Source organism: Pelecanus crispus, chromosome 10 (assembly GCF_030463565.1).
Source record: "Pelecanus crispus isolate bPelCri1 chromosome 10, bPelCri1.pri, whole genome shotgun sequence".
In the NCBI taxonomy this organism is placed as follows: domain Eukaryota; kingdom Metazoa; phylum Chordata; class Aves; order Pelecaniformes; family Pelecanidae; genus Pelecanus; species Pelecanus crispus.
Genome location: NC_134652.1, coordinates 14,018,811 through 14,041,285, shown reverse-complemented (window position 1 = coordinate 14,041,285; position 22,475 = coordinate 14,018,811). Strand labels below are relative to the sequence as shown.

Below are 22,475 nucleotides of genomic sequence, written 5' to 3'. Positions count from 1 at the left end.
TGATACTTACTCGTATATTCTAAACTATAACTTATATTTTTTTCTAATTCTTTCTATGATGATTCTCATATTTTGCTTCTCCTACTATTTAATTATACTTATAAATACTCTACCTTAGGCATATTTAAAGAATTATGATTAAATCATAGTTTATACTAGTGATGTTACAGTCATTCAAGGTTGGGGGTTAGTAAATGTGGGGGAAAATCTAAGTATTGGGCTTTGGTACCTGCAGTAACCATAACAGAACAATTTGTGCATTTTGTCCTTTTCCCCCTCTGCCTACACTTGTCGCCTGGCAAACTGCAACAATCCTTACTTACCTGGGCTGTTGTGAGGAAGGGAATAAGCCAAAGTCTAAGTTACTTGGATTTGTTGATAATAAGTATCCAGTGCCAGGAGTGGAAGGTCTTTTAACTGGCCATTAACAACAGATGCAAGGGCTTGTCTCCCAACAGGTACATTCTTTCCTTTCATGGTAACATCTGTGAAACTCCAACTTTTGGACTGGTTCGCCTGGAGGGAGAAGGATGTTTTCTCAGAGTAATATTGTTCAAAACTGAATAATATTGTCTCAGAATAACATTGTCATCTCCAATTAATCTCTCTGCAGGTGGGTGAGCTGATATCAAAGCTGGGAATAGAGCAGGGAGGTTCTGATACCCTTCCCCACTCTAAGTGCCAGGCCAGACTGCACTGCTGACATGGTGGCTTCTCCAGCACCCATCTTCTGCTGTCACATTGAAGGCAAGGTTCCGTGTCTTAGGGAGCACAAAAGGCATGTGTTTCTCTGTGGCATGGCACCTAATTCCCTGCTGTTTTTCTCTTGAGCTGGCAGTGAGGCATTTTCACATGAACAAGCAAATCTTTGGGTCATAGACATGAGTCTGGAAAGGAATTCAGCAGGCTGTCTAGTCCATCTCCTGTCCCTGGGGAGAGAAGGAATCCCTTGCCCATGCTCTGTTCAGTGCCAATTATTTGAGTTGCTAACTGGAATTTGAGGAAGATCAGTAATACTTCTATATGTGTATGTACAGTTTTGGGGGAGCGGGGAGAGAGCGAGTGTGTGTGAGAGGAGTGACAGTTCCTGAGTAGAGCCTGAAGTCTGAAATGGAAGAACAATAAGCAGCCTGAATTTTCTTGAAAAAAAACCAGCTTTATGGGAGCTTTTTTCTCTCTTCTTTTCAGAAATGGCTTAGACACAAAATTCCCTACATAGTTTAGTTTCCTTTATGGAACCAGACAGTCTTGCCTTCAGTCCTCAAGGAAAATCCTCACCTGTCCTGGCAGTTTATAACATCTCAAAGGGCTGTGCTGTCTTACCTTCTGTCAACATTTTTGTTTTTCTTTCTTTTTTTTTTTTTTAATTGAAAACTGTCCTGTGAAGGTAGTGTACTCATAGTTGGAGTTAAAGTCATCCCTTTTTTTCAGGTCCCCGTGTCAGAAGCTTTAAATGGCCCTTCAGCAGGTATGTGACTCCACCAAGTTAAATTGCTGCACAAAATCTGCTGGTTCGCAGATGGTATCAGGAGATAATTGGAACAAGAACAGAGCCAGCAAAGTAATTGGGGCCTTTTTTAATTTTCTTCTTGAACTTAGGTAGAGATGTGCACACAGCAGCTTTAGAAGCAAGATGGAAAAGGGAAAAAAAGATAAAATTAAATTTCCCAAGGCTTTGGTGGAGGCTTCTTAGCAAAGTGGAAGAATTGGGAGATATGATCCAGCATGGGTTGCTGAATCAATAAAAATAAATTATGAGTTCTTTGCTGTCGCCTCTTATAATGTATGATAGGGGACCCTTAAATCATATCACTACCTGCCAGGAGAGATTGTATTTATGTTTAACTGAGTTACACAGAGATAAAGCTCAGGCTTCTGTTATTTTAAGCTATCTAGAAGTCTTTTCTGGTGGGAATGTGTGTTTATGTGCAGCAAGGCCATCCTGAGGAGCTGGGAAAGATTCCGTGGAGCACAACTGTGCCTTGTCAGGGGGGTGGGTCAGATAACCTGGGGGGTCTCTTCTGTCTCTGACTTCTTCTCTGACTAGTGCTACTCACAAGCTGCTCATAGTATTGGTGTGTCCGCACTCCCCTCCAGTGTGTTTATTCATAACTGTCTGGAATTATACTTAAATGTCTCCTGTGTTTTATTGCTGTCCTTAAAAAGGTGACTAATTCACCACTCCTTTCCCAGACACTGTCTCCTGATGCTGTGTGGCTAATAATTCTGATAATACTTAACTTTTATGGAGTAATTCCCCGCCCCCAAAGAGGACAAAGGCTTTATGATCTGACTTGGTAGCTATGTTTAGGGCTCTACTGCAGCTTCTGGGACAGAATCCAGCCACTCTTTAAGGGCTGATAACCTTACTGAAGGCCTTTCTTTTATCCCTTTAGGAAGGAGGTGTTACAAATATGGTTGTAATTTTGTGTGTGCGTGTGTGCACTAAAGGTAAGCATGTAGGTATGCAGGAGGTATATTTGCTGAAACTGAGACAGGATTTACCAATGGGTTGTTTTTTCTATTTCCTTGGAAAAAATGTTATGTGAGAGATATTGTCCACTTTTTAATCTGTAGTGGAGATGGAAGAGCAATATGGCTGACTTGCAGATGCTATACAGCTAGTAGCTATGAACACCTCTCATTTGCGTGATAATTGGAATCCATGGTTTGAGAAGAGGAGAATCTGACTTCTTTTCCCATGTTGTAAAACATTATGGTCAGATTCCACTTCTGAGTCCTGGAGGCATTAATCATTGCAGTGGTGGTCATGGTATTCAGCTGCATTCATAACCATGGCATGGTCTTCTACGTGCAAGGCACCTCTGAACATATCCTAAATTACAGTTTCTGTACCAAAATCTTTAAAACCAAAAGCATGAGAGACTCTGTCGGGTTCAATTCAAAATCCTTTCTAGATTTGTGTAAGCCCAGGAAGGTAAATCCATGACACTGGAAGAGGTACCTGTCTCAGTGTTGATGCCAATGGGTGCTTTTTCTCTGACAGGCTGGGCTTGCCCTTGAATTGCCAAAGCAGAGAACCAATATACAGGAATCCTGCCCTGCTTCTGCTGGTAATCGCGCAGGAGGAGGGAGTTGGGCTTTCCAGAGCTGGCTCTTTCTGCAAAGCACTGTAGTGATTTTGGGTTTTTTTTTTCTCCCCTCAGATTCTGTTTGTTCACTGCAAGCCCTGTAAATGGGAATTTCAAACTGCTGCTTACATCCTGAGGGCTCTTTTGTGAAGATAATGTGATCTGGCTCCAGCATCCCAGGGGAATTCATGGGAAGACTTCTCCTACTCTGACTCCTGCTTATTCTGCTGCCTGATTTACATTGAAAGGGAGGAGGACAGGGGACAGAAAGAGCATACGGTGGCAGTTTTCATACTGGAAAGTGAAAAGCAACACAGGCAAAGGAGGATTAAAGGAGAATATATTTCTTTTAGTTACTGCTTCTTGTTTTGAGGACAAAATTGACAGTCTCAGCTGTTTGGAGATCACAAGTTCACTGGAACACGTTTTGCTTTTGTGTGTGATCTTGGGACTTGTCTCTTTCAATTTCAGAGGGTTCTTTTGCCTGCGCTGCCTGAAGCCACCCGCAGATCATTTTTTATCATTCTAGAGATGGGGTGGTGGTGGGGGGGAAAAAGTCCTTTGCTGCTGCTTAGTTTGGCATTACTTTACTCTTGCAAAAGTGTCACTGATTTCCAGCAGACAGGATTTGGCCTGTGTTTGTTGTTAGTACCTCTGTTGTTTTCCTCTCATGTCTTAGGATGCGCTATTACTTAACTGCTAGTATCTGGATGTTTTCTTCAGCTATGCTCACCAGGCAGGGGAAAAGAAGGTAAATTGGTATTTAAGGTTTATGTGTTCCTGGTTTTGCTAATAGTTCTGTTACTGTGGGTGAACTTGGATTGGTGCTTTATCTTCCAGGTGATGCTTCTTAGCTGAAAATAACTAAATGTGTTGAAGTAGATTATTTCAGCTATGTTAAATTCCTGGATGGTGACTCTTTTTCAGAATAAAGTGGTCGTTAATTTGATTTTTCTGATGTATTTGCAAAGTAATTGAACCAAACTCTTAAAAGTTGGTTTGGATTCTTCTTCCTGAGTGTTCCTATGTAGAGAAACACTTAATCTTTCTCTGTCTCTGGTTCTTAATCAGTAAAACAAAGATGATGTTACTTGTCTTGCCTTGTTTCACAATGGTGATGCTTGCAGAATCTGTTAACACCTGTGGAATGTAATTTCCTCACCTGGGAGCTTTGTAATAATGCTATATGCTTCTTGCAGCTGGAGATGGCACTCTTGGGTATTGGCAACTGCACTTAGACCTCCAGGGTAAATGAGGATGGTGATGTTCTGTAGTGTGATCACACACATGCATGCAATACGTTTTTGAGGGTGTATTTGTGTGAAGTGATTTTGGTGGGATGTCCTGGTTTCGGCTGGGATAGGGTTAATTTTCTTCCTAGTAGCTAGTGTAGTGTTGTATTTTGGATTTAGTATGAGAATGATGCTGATAACACACTGATGTTTTAGTTGTTCCTAAGTAGTGCTTACAGTAGTCAAGGACTTGTTCAGCTTCCCATGCTCTGCCAGGTGCACAAGAAACTGGGAGGGGGCACAGCCAGCACAGCTGATCCAAACTGACCAAAGGGCTATTCCATACCATATGATGTCATGCTCCAGTATATAAAGTGGGGGGAGTTGGCCAGGGGGCTGTGATCGTTGCTCGGGAACTGTCTGGGTATCAGTCAGCGGGTGGTGAGCAATTGCATTGTGTGTCGTTTATTTTGTATATTATTATTATTTTCCCTTCCTTTTCTGCTCTATTAAACTGTCTTTATGTCAACCCACAATTTTTTTTTTTTTTTTCCGATTCTCTCCCCCACCCCACTGGGGAGGGTGAGTGTGAGCAAAGAGCTGTGTGGTGTTTAGCTGCCTGCTGGGTTAAACCACAACATGGGACCAGGGCTATGTAGTGATTGTTTTTGAGAACTACTATACCTTGATCTAGGAAAATACTTGTACTAGAATGGAGTTAATTTCTTTCATAGCAGCCTGTGTCATGCTGTGTTTTGAATTTTTGGCTAAACCGGTGTTGATAACACACCAATGTTTTAGGTACAGCTGAACAGTGCTGGCACAGTGTCAAGGTTTTCTCTGTTTCTGACTCTGCCTGCCCTAGAATTAGGCTAGGGGCAGTCAGGAGCTTGGGAGGGGGCACAGCCAGAACAGCTGACCCAAATTGGCCAAAGAGGTATTCAGTCCCATATATAATCCTTAGGAATAACAACTGTGGAATACTCTTTCCAAAGTAGCCATCTTTCAGTGACTGCTTTTGCATCGCTTGGTGTCTGTCCCCTGTGTTGTGTCTTCCCCCCTCCCCCCCCCCCTTTTACTTTTAAACTGTCTTTGGAATTACAAGTTTTTCTCACTTTTGCTTTTCTGGTTCTCTCCCCTATCCCCTTGGGGTGAGGAAAGAGCAAGTATCTGGGTGGGTGCTTAGTTGCTGACTGGGATCAACCCACGACACACTTAAGTACAAATGTATGTTGAGAATGTAAATGATCATCTTCCCATCTTCTAAGCAGTTATGTGGGAAAAATTAGGCTCATATTGGTGGCTTTCGCCTGAGTTAGCTTTGAACGCAGAGATTATACGAAAGACCACCTTACTTAGCAAATTTGTTACCATGAATAACTCTGTAAGTTTGTTGATCAGTTCATCTTGAAATATTAATTTTGTGCCTTAAAAAACCCCACCACCACCAAAAAACAAAACAAAAAGAAAGAAACAGCTAGGGACCTCCATGGAGTGGTGCTGCTGGCTTTTTAGGTCCCAGAGCATTTTAGGCCAATTTGCCTTCAGCTGTAAGCTATTTACTGGTATTGGTTCCCAGTAGCCTGTGGTTGTTCACATTTTAAATTTACTTGCTGGGTGCTGTTGCTCTCATATGAATTGGGGAAAGACAGATGAAAATTGCAGACAAGCTTCCTGTGGCTGGTGTGTGGGGGGAGCAAAAGTTGCAAACATCATAGAAATATGTCTGTAGGCAGGAAATGGAGACCCCAGCATGCCAGAGCAAGCAGTCTGAGAGCTCTCATTTTTCACATATAAATTTGTCCACCATCTCTCTGTTGTGCTGCACTCTGCTCGGTGCTCATCCCTTTGCTCATTATTAATTACAGTCTGTAAATTTGTGGACAGAGCTACTGATGAGCTGTGTTTAATCTCTGTGCTGATATAGCAGGATCACTTAGAGAGGAGATGAATCTTGTGAAGTGGATCAGTGCTGGTCTTTCAGATGTCTACCCGAAATGATCACCTATTCTTTCTGGTTGCCATGCTCTTCTCTCTCCTGTCTCTAATATGAGCATTACCTGATACAGGAACATGATTGCCTTTGATGTGGCACTTTTTGGTTGTCCTGAAGTTCATTGTCAACCTGCTGAAGGAAACTGCAATGCCTTTACACTCTAATTTGTGGGTAACTGAGTTACATATTCCAGTGTGGGGTATATGCAAAGCTCTTTGCCAGTAGAATTGGCAAGATTTGGAGGAGGGTTTAATGAACGAAAGTAATTTTCCTTCATAGTAAAATTTTATGGGCATGAAAATTGTTACACCACTGAATACTCTGAAGAGCTTCTGAGCACTTCTGTGATTTATAGGTTCAGAGATTCCTGATAATTGTCTGAACAATAGGGATCCCTTCAGGGATGTGTTTTCAACATGGAATGAAACCTGCGCTACCATTTCTGGTTATATTTCTTCGTGCTAGCCAAGTTGTGTCAAGACTTGAGGCTGCTGGATTGGGCAGTCTTGGAGACCTGCTGGCTTTAGAGAAGCAGTCCATCATATTAAATCTGGATTTAGTGATTCAGTATACTATACAGTGAGATGGTGGGATTTCTGAGCACCAGACTCTAAATCTGTGTTGTAGTATAAGCCATTGAATATAAATAATTGACAGGAGTTGGCATTTTTGTCATGCAAGCCTTATGGCAGGGTATTCAGCAGACAGTGTAGTTTCTGCAAAACAAAAACATATGGAATGTGGAGAGGCATGTGTATAAAATAAAGTGCATAAGGAAATTCTTGTAGGACTGGAACATCACTTGTTTCCAAAGAAGAAATATTTCTTCTGATTATCCTTTCTCCATCCCCACTTCTGTCTAGAAAACCAAAACAGTTTATTGAATTTCTTAGGTCATTTAGTTTTGTGTAAGCTCAGTTTGAAATTGCATTTTCCAGAGGGTTTGTATTGCCTTAAGGGAGTTGTAATTCAGCCTGGCCTATTTCCCCACTCTGTTTTGCAGGCCGGTTCTCCCTTTTTTCATTCTCAGCCAGCTGAGCTGCTTGGTGCCCTGAGGGACAGCTATCCCTGGGGTGTTGTGGGAAGAGCAGTGGGGCTGTGTGGAGCCTGGCCCATAGGAGATGGGGAAATTTCACATCTGAGCTGTATTCCTTGGAGTGAGCAGTATGACTCTGGAGAAAAAATGCAGTTCAGCATTGAGCTGACTTGAAACTAATTTTGGGGAGATTAGTTTGATGAACAGAAACAGTTTAGTTTGGCACTGTAAGGGTGTTTTCTTTATCTTGATTCAAGAATGCCTAAGTGTAAGTTTTTGCTGTTTCTGAATCAATATGATTTGGAACTTTTTTTGGTTTTATTTCTTTTCCCCAGAGCAAAATGTGTTCATCTTACTTTAGGTTGAAAAGTGGGTATATTCTATGGGGTGGCAATTTGAGATTTCCCTCAGTTTCAGGGAAGAAAATGTTTATTTTTGTTTTGAAATAGTACATTAAATGTGAAATCTCTAATTTTAAATTGAATTCAGCTTTTAAAATGAAAACCGTGAAGAGTTTCATGCAAAATTACTCTGAAACAGAAAAGCCACAGTTATTTGTTAGCGTTGACAAAAACAGCTAAGCTTCTTCAACTACAAAGTAGAAACTGGAATCAAACATCTCATCTTGATCAATGAGGGTTTTTTCTTTTTCATTTTTTCTCCTGTCAGAATTCAGTTTTGGAAAATATGTCCAATTTTCATTATGTTTTGTTCCATTCTTTTTCAACTACAGCATTCAAATAACAGAATGTCTTAGAAAATCTGGTACTTACCCACATCTGCCCATCATATCCCTGCTTTGAGTTTCCTCTTAGCACTGTTGGGGCAAGATGAAGTGGAGGCCTCAGAATAGCCTCTTGAAATGCTTTGAGGTTTCCTCTACAACGCTGTATCAAAAACACCCCATGAAAACAACTTGGGAACCAGCTGGGCCTTTCAGGCTTTAATTTGTGTCTTAACTGCATGTGACACTTCCTTAGTAGTTACATTTGCTCCATGGTCTCACGAGGCAGCATTGTGGCGGAATGTGCTTTTGCAGTTTTTCTTGGGAAGGTTGTGTGTTCAGTCTCTCCAATCCTCTCTGGTTTTCAAGCTCCCAAACCATTGCAAGAGTTACCTTTATTGAATCTGAAGTGTCTTGTCTCAAAAGCAAGAGGGGACAGGGTGGAGGCCGCCTGGGGTTGTGGTGCAAGAACGTTGCCTGGCCTGGGCATACATGGTGAGTGATTTTATGGGCAGCTTGCTGTAGGTGACTGTACTGTGTATTACCACTGCCTCAGGCAACTCCTGCAATTTCCTGGGATCCTTTGTGAGATTTAACTGCAAAGGAATGCTCGTGCTTTTGCTTTCCATGCATTAACAACAGGCAGAGCTGGATTTTTGTTAGTCATCCTGGGTGAAAATACAGAAAAGCCATACTAAACAACATGCTTTTATGTTGGATTTATACCCAGGAGCTGCGTAGGACTCAACCCAATCCTGCAAAGCTGGTGTTATCCTGCAGTTTGCAGGGTTTATAATAGATAAGTGAAATCTTCAAATATATAGGGCATAGGAAAACTGGGGAGAGGCACACAAAGAGCTGGGAGAGTATGGATGCTGTCTTCAGTTGTAACTGCAATTTAACGTAGAATTATTCTGTTGAAATTTGACCAGGACATGGAGATTTTATTTGATAAGTTTAGGGCTGGGTCCAGGATCCACTGAACTTGGCAGAAGTCATCCTGCTGTCTTCAATGTGATTAGGCTTTGAAACTGGAAAACTAACTTTGTGAAACCTTGCCATAGTTGTGAGCAGTAAGAAGGGTGTCATTTCTGGCAGGGCAGGGCTTGTGCATGGCTTCCTAGGAACTCTTGAGAAGGGGTCCTGTCTGAGCCCCTATGGGAGTATAAGGAACATCCTAAAAATGTCACTCTGAGGTTTTAGCTGGGAGCAAGCTGCCCTGTTTGCCTCAGTGTAAAGGGAGGAGGTATACAAACCTTGGTTGTTGCAGCTTGCAGCTGGCTTATCCGCCTTTGTAAGGGAAGGTGTGTGTGGGGTTTAAGTTGCGATAAAAAGGATATTGCCCTTATTTCCCCACTGGACAGCATTGGTTCAGTCTGACATAGGCTTGTATGTGCTGACTCAAATCTGCCTGGCAGGTCTCTTTTCACATCCTGCTGGAAGCAGCTTGGCTTTTATCTTCCTCCTAAAGGTCTCTGCATGGGGAAATAAAGGGACAAAATGCAATCGGGGATAGGGAAAGTGAATCCAGTAGAGAGGGATTCTCAGAGCATCTATTCTAAAGCCATTAAGTTGGGCACTGACTGCATAGTCACGTACCAAGGTCCCTTACAATTTGAACAGGTCTCTTCCCGGTATTATGCTGACAGTAACTGACTGCTGCAGCCATTGTGATATTGATTAATCCTTTGGCATTTTTCTGCAAAGCTTTAAACTCTTCACCCAGCAGCCTTTCAGCTGGGAAACCCAGATGAAAGGTGTCGTGGGTCCCTCTGCTGTAGGAGCAGGAAGAGGGAGGGAGATGTGGCTTTTGTAGTAAAGATCTTTGTTGCATAGGAAAACATTAATGAACCCAGCCTTTTGGGTCACATCTCTTGTTTGGATCCATCTTTTAGCCAAACTGCAAAGTACCTGTTAACAAAACAAAACCCCCCAAGTATTTGCTAAAAATTTCCCTAGATGCTTTCACAGCCCAAGAAATTGCAAGGGAAACTAGCCTGTTCTTGACTCCTGCAAGGAGGAAACAATGCTGAAATATTAAAATGAAGCAAAACCAAAATGAATGATGCCCCAGAGCTCTTCCTAGAGGCTGGTCCTGTAGAATCTGAGGAACTGAACTGTGTGACACTAGTTATGTTAAAAAAACAAGGAAAAGATGCTGAAATGCTCTTAACTTCCACTGAGGAACCTCTATTCTTTCTGCAGAAGTTCCCATCCTGTCTGAGCCTGGGAGCTTGCACAGAGGCTCACAGGTTATCAGAGTGCACAGCTGCCTCTCTGGGGAGGAAGGGTATTGGGCAATGTAGCTGGTAACTAGGAGGACTACATTTACCTGTGAAATCTGAGGTGAGAGCACCAAGAATATCAGAGGGAAGTTGTATTCCCCTGTGGTCCCCCATGTACTGCTTAACACCCCTCTCCTCCTACCTCAGTTTTGCAAGGGCATGACTCGGGAGTGTTCATGGCTCACCAGAAAGTTAGTCAGTGGGTCCTGAAGGCTCTGACTCTCCTTGAGCACTAAAGATACAGCTGAAGCTTTGTCTTGCTCAGTGTCTAAGCTGAATGTCATGCTCTGTTGTCCCTCTTTTACCACTGCAGAAAGGTGATAGCATGTGGAAATTCCCATGTTCCTGGAATTGGTGACAGCAGATAGAGAACAACAAAGCTCATTCTGTGCAAAATGGACTGTTTAGCTGGATGGGGATCTTCATAAACAAACTTGTCAGTTCTTTCCATGGAGACTCACCAATTTGTGGTAGCACCTTGAGAAACAGGGAAAGTCAACTGTAGTTTCTGATTGGGCTATTGAGTTAACAAGGGTGCATATGATTCCATCCCTGACCTTGAATAACCATAGTTGTAGAGAAGGCAGCTCACAGTGTTTGATTAATTCCTGTTGGCATATTTTATTTTAAATGCAAAACATTTTGAGACTAAAATAAATGTTACTGGTTGCATGATGCATTAAGCTCATGATTTTCTTTTTTTTTTTTTAACTTGATCCTATAATATTGCAACTTTAATGGATAAATGCTAAGCTCTCCTTTGGGTGTTTTCAGATGCCTTGTGTATTGTTACACAGTCTAAAGGAAAACTTTTTTTTTTCCCCCCCTCTTTCTTATCCCTTTCTCTTCCTCCCTCCCTTCCCTCACTAGGTGATTCTCATTCTGACAAAGCTCTACGACTTCAACTTGGGGAGTGTTACGGAGAGCTCACTGTGGAGGTAAGTGAATTATAGAAATCACAGCAACTGACATGGAGGGGTTGCACTGTGTCTCTTGTAAAACTGGAGGCTGAGCAAGGGGAGAAGATGGGAGGGAATCTGAGATAACTGGAGTTGCCTTTTGGAAAAGGGACACATGATTAAGAACACATTGCTTTGATGAAGTGAGGTCGGCAAACAAGAGGGTTTCTTGATGTATGGGCATTTCCCTGGCACACAGAGGAGCTTGGTTTCATTCTTGCCTTTGAGTGTCCTTAGACAAGTCTGTTCATTCCTCGGTCTCTGCTGTGAGGCTGGCAATGAGAACAGTCTCTGTAGATGGTACATGCTGCTGGAACAGTGTCTAAAATGTCCAAGTACAACACAGTGCATGATATGATCTTAGCTGATCTTGGCCGCATTCCTCAGCCCCGTGAGCTGAGATGGTCATCTTGGCAGTGAATCTGTGTTGCCTTGGGCTCTAAGGACTGTAACTACTAAAGGACTAGAGATATCGCAGTGAGGTGCTGGTGTCTTTGCTGCTATGGATAGACTCAGATGTGTCATGTACCTGCCATGCTCCTAGTCTGGTGTGGGAGATGGAGTGTCCTGGCCTGCGGAAGCTCACTGCTGGACAGAGTGTGTGTTTGTAAGTATTTGTGTGGGGGGTTTTTTGTTTCTGTGGTTTGTTTTGTTTTTTTTTTTAGATCCCCCCCCAATCTGCTAAACCCACCCCTTCAAGCAGGCCAGTTCCTTGACATCTGAAATCACCAATAGTTTCTATCTTCTGGGGTTTGCTCTTCCTCCTAACATCCTGCCTGTGGTGTGAAAAGGGTATGCCTTTAACAGAATTGTTATTAGTTGTTTTTTTACCCTAAGGAAAAAAAAAAAAAAAGGCAGCCAGGGGTTGGGGGAGACAAAGTGCCTTGTGTCAGATTTACCTGGTGTATTGCAGCTATTGTGCAACCTCCTGAAAATGTAGTTGGTGGACCTGTAAATGCATTGTAGCCATTGCTCTGGGTGTGAGCAGCTTCTTGGCAGATGGCCTCTTGTACTTCTTTCTTCTGAGGTAATTTAAAATCCCCTGTTTGGAGAAGACCTTGGGCATGTGCTGCAGGTTTGTTCCTGTTAATGTATTTTAAGGGTTAACGTTCAGCAGAGCTCTTGAAACTTCTCAATTTGCACAGTACCTCCAAAGCCTAATTGCGCTGTACCATGGTAATCTGCAAAAGTATAAATAACCTTGTAGCTAATAAGAGAGAACACAGTCATTTCCACTTACTCTGGTACTTTTCAAGGTATTGAAGCCTTAAAAAAACTTTTGCCTCTTTACCTAACAAGTACAAATGGCACTGTGATTGTACAAGCAATCTGCTTTGCATAAATAATGTAACAAGCAGGAAAATCCTGTCCTAATACTGAATGCACAGCATCACCTGAGCTCTGCAGAAAGGTAATAGCAGCATCCCTTTTGTCGTTTTCCCAAAGTGATGGAAATGTAGTTCATCATCAGTACAACTAGAATGCATCCAGTACTTGGTCAGCTAGGGAAACACACTGATTTGTGAGTGTGTTTTAGTGTGTTCTGGGATGCTTCTGCAACTCTCTGCAGTGAAATAGGGGCCAACGTGGGGCATAGAGACTCAGAGAAGTTGAGAAATCAGAATCTTCTGAGTTCTCGTCCAAGATCTGGGAGGAAAGCTCAGGGTAAGAGCTAGTAGCTAGAGCTCCTGAGCTCTAAACTTCAGTTTCCCACCTGGAAAATTCAGGATTAAGCCACATTGTCTTAGAGAACAGCTATGAGTTTCTTTGGAAAGGACATTGTAGAAATGCAAATAGATACTAAGTGGAAGCAATAAGCCAAAAGAAAGACTCCTTTTCTCAGGATTTTCTGTTCCATTTGCGCATTAAAGGCCTCTGGATCTTTGCATTATTTAAATCTGTACTTTTCAATATTTTCTTTTAATTTTTGAGACCCTGAAAATTTCAAAAGGAGTATCTGTCTTTGCAGAGAGAATTTAAGCCTTCTGGCAATAGGTTTGCTTTTCTCAGTTACTTTTTGTAAACTCCTTCAAAGCCATCTTTGAGCCCCCAGAATGGGTGGGTCACAAACTGAATGCAACTATCAAGTAATTATCAGAGGAGGTCTGGACGTTTTTGGGTGGGTGGTTTTTTTTCCCTCTTCCTGTTTTCTGGGAATGTGATACATCCTTTCTGCTAACCAGGAGCCCTGCCCATGTGAGCAGTGGTGCTGCATGATATCTATTCTGAACACTTGGCAAACACACTTGCTTCCACAAGAGAGGAGTGGCTTTTGTGGCAGAGAGCAATGAATCACATGGCAGTGCTTCAAAGGATGCCAAGATAGAGCAGAGTGCAATGCAATCTCCAAATATCATCTTGCCTCTGCCTGCTTCATGCATCAAAAGCTTCTTCTCAGTTCCCCCTGGGTTATAGCATGAGAGGCTTCTTTTAATGGAAAACTGAATTGCCATATAAGAGAAATTTCTAATCCCTGCATCTAAATACAAAGACAAGTAAATCAATAAGAAAACATCTTGGATGTAATTAAAAAAGGGAGCAAGACCAAGAGAGGGAGAGAATTAAAAGTTAAGTTGGAAGCTGCTCCTGTATCAGGCTGATACGAGTTTAGACAGAGGAAATGCTAGTCAGCATTTGAATGCAGGAACACTGGCATTACTCTAATAAGCAAATCCATGCTTCTGGGGCCTAAAAAAATCACAGAAAAGGCCTCCATTGGGACTGAAGCAGCCAGCTTCAGGGAAAAGAGACGCGCACACGCACAGAGAGTCAGTCACACCCCTCCCCCTTGTGAATGCCACATCTCTTCTTGGTCACAAGTGATACCTGTCAGTTGTGGTTTGGATTTTTGTTTTTCCCACCAAGTTGAGTGGAGGTGATCCTTCTCCACCAATGAAAGGAAGCTACTTTATTGTGGTTGTACTTGTGATGGTGTGAGCCATCAGAATTTGTGGGGACAGGTCTTTTCGTAGGTCAGCAAGTAAACTGTAAAAATTATTTAATTATTTAAGCTTTTCAGGCATGCAAACCCTTCATCAGTTCTCATTGCCTAGCAAAACACATAACTGGGTAGTTGAGAGTCCAGCTACATCCTGCCTGCTTCAAGTAAAAATTGGATTAAGGGTTGGATATATGCTTTCTGTATAATTCCCCCCCCCCCCCCCAACACCTCTCCGTCAACAAAAGGCAAGAAAACAGTTCTCCCTCTTAATCTGTAAATGCATATGGTTTTGATCTGAAGTACTGTTTGGAGCAGCTCTAATACCCAAACCCTCTGTAGACCAGGATCCCTGCATCAAAATTCCTTGCCTATGATGAACTGTAAGCTCACAGGAATCATCTGTCATGAAATATAACTCTGTCTGCAAAGAGTAGGGGCCAGGCTGCTTCACAGGAATAGTATTGCAAGCAGGCATCTGTTGAACAGAGGTGAATGAGAGGGTTAGATATGCAAAATGTGGTGTCTAAAAGGCACCATTTTCACAACCAAGAGTTGAAGGGTTGGGGTTTCTTTGGGCATACTTTCCTGTTGAAAATATCAGGCAAATTTTATCAAGAGGAGGAGAGTAGCAAAAGTCTATATTCAATGGCTTTTTTCTTCAGGTGTGTGATCTTTTTCCAGATCTGACCGTGGAAATTGTGATTGATAAATGAGGTTTGGTTTCAGGTATATGTTTTGTTCAGGTATATTACATGGGGAGTTCTGTAGGTTGTATGATAGGCAGCAAGTCCTTTCATTAGTTAATCTTGTTGCTGTCCAGTTGTTTCCTTCTTGTGTTGTGAGTGTGAATAAGCAGGAGGAATCTACTGAGTTCCTTTTCTTATTCTGTGGGCCTTTTAGTTTTCACAGGTTTTACAAGCAAAGGAAAACCCTTGTGAACATTTCCTTGCTTGTTGCTAATCCTGTCTCCTGTTTAAGCTGTACAGTTTTGAGATAGGGTTATGTGAACGTGACATTCTGGATAAGTATTTAAAGTTGCTAGTGTAATATTTAACATGTTTTCAACTGTTTCAGCCAGTGTGGGTTGAGCAGTTATTTCTGCTAAGATAACCAGAATAAAAGATTTTCCACTGTTGCCTTTTTTAGTATCCAGGAACAGTTATATTTATTTGGATTGCAGTAGCTAAAAAGACAACCTCCATCCCAAGGGAGCTTTCAATCTCAGATGAAGACAAAGAGACAACAGGGCGATACAGCAGACAAGAGAAGCGCAAGTTAGCAGGGCGGTATTTATGATCAATATGATAGCCATGACTGCAACTTATCAGATAATTAGGCAGTGGGGAGTAGTTCAGATTTTCTTCCGAAGTGCAAGCACTTGCATGTGTCAGCTCTGAGTCCCTGCTCCCATTTTGCCCACCTTTGATGGGTCCCCTGGAGTTTCCCTCTTCTGGCTGTGATCCCAGTTAAATTATCTGATGGTACGTAATGCCGGCTCATGCATTAACCCATACTCAAACCCATGACCAACTCTTTCTGCTTAAGAAGCTAAAATGCTGATGAAGGAATATTTACATATATTCCTTCTTGTTTTCTTGTTTATTAACCAAGAAATTGTTTCCATGGCAGCAGTCAAAAATCCCCAAGCATTTTTGTACTCCTGTGGCTGCTGTGCATGAAGAGGTTGGTCTGTTGTCTTAGCCTCTGTACTGAGTTAAAAAAAAAAACAACCCACTTAGTTTTTTTAACAGACAGCTGCAAAACACAGCATCTGCAACTCCTAGCTTGGAGCTAGAGGAGTAAAACTTCTCAGCTTTGTTGCAAGCTGTCTTATGTTTTGCATTGCTCTTTCATTCAGTTATGTTTGAATAACCAAAGGGCTTTACACTGTTCCCTCCTATGTCCTTGCCTCTTAAGCCTCTCACAGTCTCCAGAGACCATCAGCACGTTCCAGCGTACCTCTACCATTTGTTTCCTTTGCAAAGTTTCACAGCTCACACTGATTTCTGTGCCCAAGGTTTGTGTGTTGCAAATGGACTGGCTTCAGATAGGGCTGCTCTGTAGGTGTGAAATGGTCAACGTGGAGTGAAATGCCATGTCTGCCCTTTGGGAACTAGGGCTTAGGCACCTTGCTTCAAATGCAGGTGCCTCTAAGATAGGTGCGTAAGAAGGCAGGGACCAGGAGATTCAATAAGCCTGACTCAAATTTCCATATCATCCTCTGCAAAACAACCTAAACCTGAAATAAGTCATGGCACAGCCAGAGCTTCCTTAAAAGAGTGTTTCTATCCCAGTGGCAATGCATTATTTAGACTGTGGTGCTGAGAATGGTAACTCTGGTTTGCACAACAACCTCTTGCTCAGTACTGGTCAGGCTCCACACGTTTTGCAATAGAATTTGCTGTATTGAAATGCAGTCTCCAGACAGCCACCATGACCAGCTGACACCTCCCTGCAGTATTGTGAAATTTGATTAGACTTACTGTTTTTCACTTTTATGCTGACAACATGCATCTTAGATACATGTTATTTTCTGGAGGACTGTATTGAGGCATAAAGTTAATGGAGCTGGTTTTCAAAGTAGTGATGCTTCCCATTATTGCATCTTGTTTGGAATTTTTTAACAACACTGCAAAGTGCAGACATCCTGTGCTGATGAGGAGAAGGGTTTCTAATATCTGCAGTTAGCCATCAGGGCATGGAGGGAAGGAGCCAGCTGGGTGTGCAAGCACATCCCGTGACCTCTCTTGGGTTTGAAAACCACGGTGCCCGAAAGCTTTGGCAACTCCACTTGTTGTTTGTTAGAGTGTATAAATAGCCTAGCTTGGTGATGGCTAGTTTTTTTTTTTTTCAGGCTATGGGAGTGATTTGTCAAAATCTTTGCGGTTAAGAGCTGCTAGGTGCAGACTATGTTTGCTGAAGAACTAAGGGAATGGGGAACCGCAGCAGATGACTGCAGTGTGAGATGAGAGTTGTTCCTCAGGGCTCGCAGCACCCTGAGTTGAGATTAGTGTGGGCCTTCAGCAGCATCCCAGAATAATGCAGTACTTAACCTCTAGTATTCTTGCTGCTTTGTCTTTTCCCCACAGTGGGTGATTCTGTTTACCCTGGCTCAGCACAGTGTGGCTGTCAGTCATAGATGCCATCTTGGCATGGGAGCCACACTTGAACTATTTGGGAGATGCACTGTAGCTGCATGTTGGCCCATTCCTGAGCTAGCTGCTGCCAAATGAAGATCGTGGCCATTTAATTAAGAGAAGTTTCTTGGCCCAAAGAGCTAGGTAGTCACTAGCTGTGAAGAATAGAAAATGCAGCATTCTTGAGCCAAGTGAAAATCTATTCTTTGCTCTCATGGCTGAGTTCCTGCTTATTTTGGAGAAACAGGTCTTGTTCTCTTGCTCAAGCTGACATACCAGGTTTGGCAGAGGCTCCTGACATCTGTATTTGTCCAGCTGTGCAAGTGTTACTGCAGGCATCGGAAAGTGGGTCCTAATTAATAAAGAAGAGTAAGAGAGAAAGCTTTACAGGTGAAAAGAGCTGTTGAGAATCAGCCAGGAGAGAAATTAATGGGTAAAGGTCATTGCATTAAGTTACACTGTAGGGATGCTAAATGTTCACAAAGGGCTATACATACAATGGCATTACTATGCTCTTTTTTTAACTATTAAAAGCAATAAGGGGGTGGCTTAACTTCCTTGTGTTTGCTGGTTTAGGGGGGTATCTGTGACAAGAATGATAGACAACAAAGAAGTTGCTGGTTATCAGATAGTGATAACCGTTGACCACCTTATCGCACTGTGTAAGTGAAGCCATTTGAAGTAACTAATTAATGATTCCTAGTTTTTACTTTCATTAAAAATAATCCAGCCACCAAGCCAGGAAACACAAAATTGCTACTCTACCCTTAATTGGTTTAGTGGTGGACTTGGTAATGTTAGGTTAATGGTTGGACTGGATGATCTTAAAGGTCTTTTCCAACCTAAATGACTCTATGATTCTGTGATTCTATGACTTGATTCCAAATGTTTTTCTGGTTTGAGGTGGTTCAGAATGGAAGGAGTGAGTTAAAACTGTTTTAAGCATTTGTTTTGGGAACCAATCATGAAAATTAATAGGCTTATCTTAAATTCAGGGCTATGTTTTAGAGTTAGGTGAACTCAGTAATAAAAATAAGACCTCGTTCTTTAATTCTTTATTTCATTCTTTAAGCATATGACTAACTTATGGAGAGAAGTTTAATTTATCTCTTCACATTGCTTCCCTAGCCCTATTATATCCCATAGGGTTTTTCTACAAGGGAGTAGTGAGGTTCACACCTCTACTTTCTGATGGTTCCTTGCTTTGACAATCAATCATATTAATGTTGCCTTAGAGATGGAGGGGATGAAGAGAGGCAATGCAAAATCATGTGAAAAGTAGTAACCCAGTGAATATGTGTCTAAAAGCCTTTGTATGTGTCTTGGGGTGGTGTGTAGATCTAAGTCCCACCTTTGCCTGTTAAGATGCCTTAGTCATCTTGTTTCATGGAGCTCATTTGTCTTTTGTGAACCAGCCTTCTGGCTGGCCCATTTGTTGTGTCTCTTAATTGCTCCATCAATGACCTTTCCGTGGGGGCAGGGATATCATCAGACAGGGGACCTTTTGGATTTATTAATTTTTTGTTTGCCAAGAAAGCTCTGAGACTAATTGCCAAGACTTCCCAGAAGATATTAGTTTACAAATTTTAATGACACTTATGATTTATTAATGTGCTTCCCCCTGCATCTGCTCATCTCTATTCCTTGGTGGAATTCCTGCTGAATCAGAAAGAATTAATAAAAACAGAACTGCACATTGTAAAGGTGGTTTAGCTAGGCTGTTAAATAAAAACTTTTACCCATATTCAGAGTGCTTTATTCATATCTGTGATTCTCTGAAGATAGAGGTAATTCTTGGTTTTAACTACTTTCTGCCCTGGAATCTCAATTTGGTGAGGGTGTTGCATCTCAGTCCATGGTGGTGGCACAGACGTTCATGTTTAAGCGTGCATGTAACTCACTGTTCAACGCGTGCTACACATCCCCACTCCATGCTTCATCCACAGATCTTTTACAGCTTGAAAGTGGGACTGCTTTGCTGAACATGCGGCTGTGGGAGGACTGGACTTGTCACTAATGATCATGCTGCAGATATGTTTGTGTGAGGAATGTGTTCATTAAATAAGTCTAGAAAGGCCATGTGGTTGTGCATCAGCTTTGATCTCATAGATAACTGGGTTATTGGGATGTTCCTGTTAATAAGTAGGCCTGGGAATTTTTGGATACATCTTGTTTTCTGGCTGGAGACAGGGTGGCAAGAAGAAAAGGAAATTTATTGAACTCCAAATTTTCTGAGGGGATGTTTTTCAAACGTGGAATTCCAGATAAAATGTAGAGAGGGCAAAAGCGAGCTCTGTTTTGTTTCCATTTTGCATGTTTCAGGTAAGAGCCCCAACCAGCCACCTCTCTCTTTCTCTTGCCCTAGTAGCTGTTGAATTATTTATACTCCGCAAAAGAGCTCCAACAGGAGAGACTGAGAATCTCTCCAGGGAGAGACTGGTACTAATCTTATGTGTGAAAGATCCAAGTTCAAGCCCTTGCTCTGAATAAGTATAAAGGGAAGTGCTTTTTTATTCCGCAAATAATTAAATTGCATAACTCATTGCTACAGGATGTTGTGAGGCAGAAATAATAAAAGCATAAATGGATTTCAAAAGGGGATTCAGTGAATTAATGGAGGGTATTTCTGCTGGTGGCTGTTAAATGTGATAGTGTGGCTGTAGCCTCTGGCTTACAGTAATTATTTTATGATACGACACTCAAGGAACAGACAGGTCTACAGGTTTTGGACCAGTGTTGCAGAAACGTTATCCATTTTTCATTATCTGTTCTTCAGCAATGAGCTATTCATGCTTTAGTTGTTATGGAATAGCTGGGATTGCACTGGAGACATGATATGCCATGATTTTAGTGGTTTTGGGCCTTGGAGATCTCCAAGTCAAGAGAGCTGAGGGAGAAACCATGGGAAGAATCATGCTGTTTTTTATCTGTTCCTTATGCTTTTCCCAGAATGTTCTGTGGCAGATTAGCAGCCAATACAATTTTTTGATCTGACCTACTGGGGCTGTTGTACTCAACCAAGGGATCTGAGTCTTCTACACCACAGGTAGGTTCTCCATCCATTGCCCAACTGGTGGCTGTCTTGGATGCTAACATGTTTTCTTAGTAAAGGTACTTTATCGGACTAAAAGTATGCTTTGAAACTGTAGGTTGTTTTTTTTAAAAAAATGAAACAAAAACCCAACAAAAAAACCAGACTGTCTTTTGATGTTATTTAATTTTCCAGCCAGTCCTTTCAGGCACACAACTAGTTTTGACCACCCTGATAATGGAAACTTAAACCTGACCAGATGTCTGGTCTTTTAATTCCAGAAAGCTAGATGATGGAATGGAAAATTTAGGGAATTTAATGCCAAAAGGTGTTGCTGGTGTTGATACAATCATGAGGATCTCGGTGTGAATTAATGAAGTTTGGGTGGGGGGAGAAGTGTTTTAGGGAGCTGGAAAAATATGTTTGTCCCTGCTTTTGCAGCTTATATATGTTATATTTAGTATAGTTTTTCTGTCCTTGTCGATTAATTTCTTTGATTATGAGCTCCTCAAGAAGGGAGACATCCTATCCCATCACAAATGAATTTTCAGCTCAGGTCATGTTCCCAGGCATTTAGTCCTGGGGCTTTGGTGGAGAAGGTCAGAGGAAGCTTTGCCAAGAGTTAATGTGTTTTTGAAGCATCACAGTCTCTATGAAGTCATCTTGTCAGGGATGGCAGGTAAAGTGTGTTTGTGGTGCTTTGCCTGCTTGTTTAGAAAAGTAACAAGGCAGCATTCAGGAGGGAGTTTGGAGCCAAGAACCTGCTGTTGCAGATCCTGTGGGTGTTGTGACTGTTGCTGCATCAGCAGAGCTGCATCTGTTAACAGGAATTGGCTATTCCATCTCTTCTTTATCATTTGGAGCAGCAATTCCATTGCTCTCATTAGAGAGCTGCTCCTTTTGTTGAGTTATCTCATCTTACATTCTAATTAGATTTGGATGCCGACTGCAAAACTTTTTGCAGGAAGCCACACTTAAAGATGAATTTGTTTTGGCCTTAGTAATGTCTTTTCCTGATCGCTCTTTACTGTGCAGAGGAGTTTTTTGTTGGCATAGATTAGTTGTGGATGCATTCAACCTGGATACGTGCCAATATTAACGAAAACCACACATTAAATTCACCTGTAAATATGCAAATAGATAATTGCAAAACAAGAACTTTCTTAATAAATTACATAAGAACTTTCATACTAGATCTGATCTAGTAGGACTTGGAAAGCCTGAAAAGAGATGCCCAGAAAAAGAATATGATAAAAATCTTACAAAATTGTGCTGTGGATAGGGTCTCTACTAAAGCAAGTGCATGGAGCATCTCTCATATGAGGGAAGGCTGAGAGAGCTGTGACTGTTTAGCTTGGAGAAGAGAAGGTGCAGGGGGAATCTCATCAAAGTGTGCAAATACCTGAAGGGATGATGCAAAGAAGACAGAGCTAGGCCCTTTTCAGTGGTGCTTAGTAACAGGACAGGAGACAATGAATGGGCACAAACTGAAACTTGGGAGTTGCCTCTGAATATCAGGAAACCTTTTTTGCTGTGCAGGTGACCAAGCACTGGCACAGGTTGCCCAGGGAGGTTGTGGCGTCTCCATCCTTGAGGTATTCAAAAGCCATCTGGACATAGTCCTGGGCAACTGGCTCTGAGGCCCTCCTTGAGCCAGGGGCTGGACCACATGAGCTCCAGAGGTCATTCTCAACCATTCTGTGATTCTGTGAAGAATAAAGCAGTATTGGACAAAGGTTCAGAACAAGTAGAAGAATTTTAGTTCTTAGGACAACATGTAGTTAACCTGTGGATCATTTTGCTGGAGCATGTTTTGGTAGATAAAGTTCACATGGGTTGAAGTGGAATCTAGACAAATTCCTAGAAACGGGGAAAAAAAACCCCAAACCCAAAAAACTACCACCAACAAAAAAACCCCAAAACACCCCCCAAAACACTCTCAAGGATTATATTACATGCAAAGACTTTATCTGTTGCTCAGAAAGTCCCCTGGCCTCTGATCAGTTAGATAGAGATAGGCACTGCCACTTCCTCTCCAGGCA

At 42.0% G+C, this 22,475-nt stretch overlaps 1 protein-coding gene across 1 annotated transcript in view; it reads left to right on the top strand.

The window, feature by feature from the left end:
* SORCS3 (sortilin related VPS10 domain containing receptor 3) overlaps positions 1–22,475 on the top strand; it is a 316,586-nt gene that overhangs the window by 92,640 nt on the left and 201,471 nt on the right. The window contains exon 2 of the mRNA XM_075718061.1: positions 11,236–11,303. Within this exon, the coding sequence (XP_075574176.1) occupies positions 11,236–11,303 (68 nt within the window). The remainder of the gene's footprint in view (positions 1–11,235; positions 11,304–22,475) is intronic.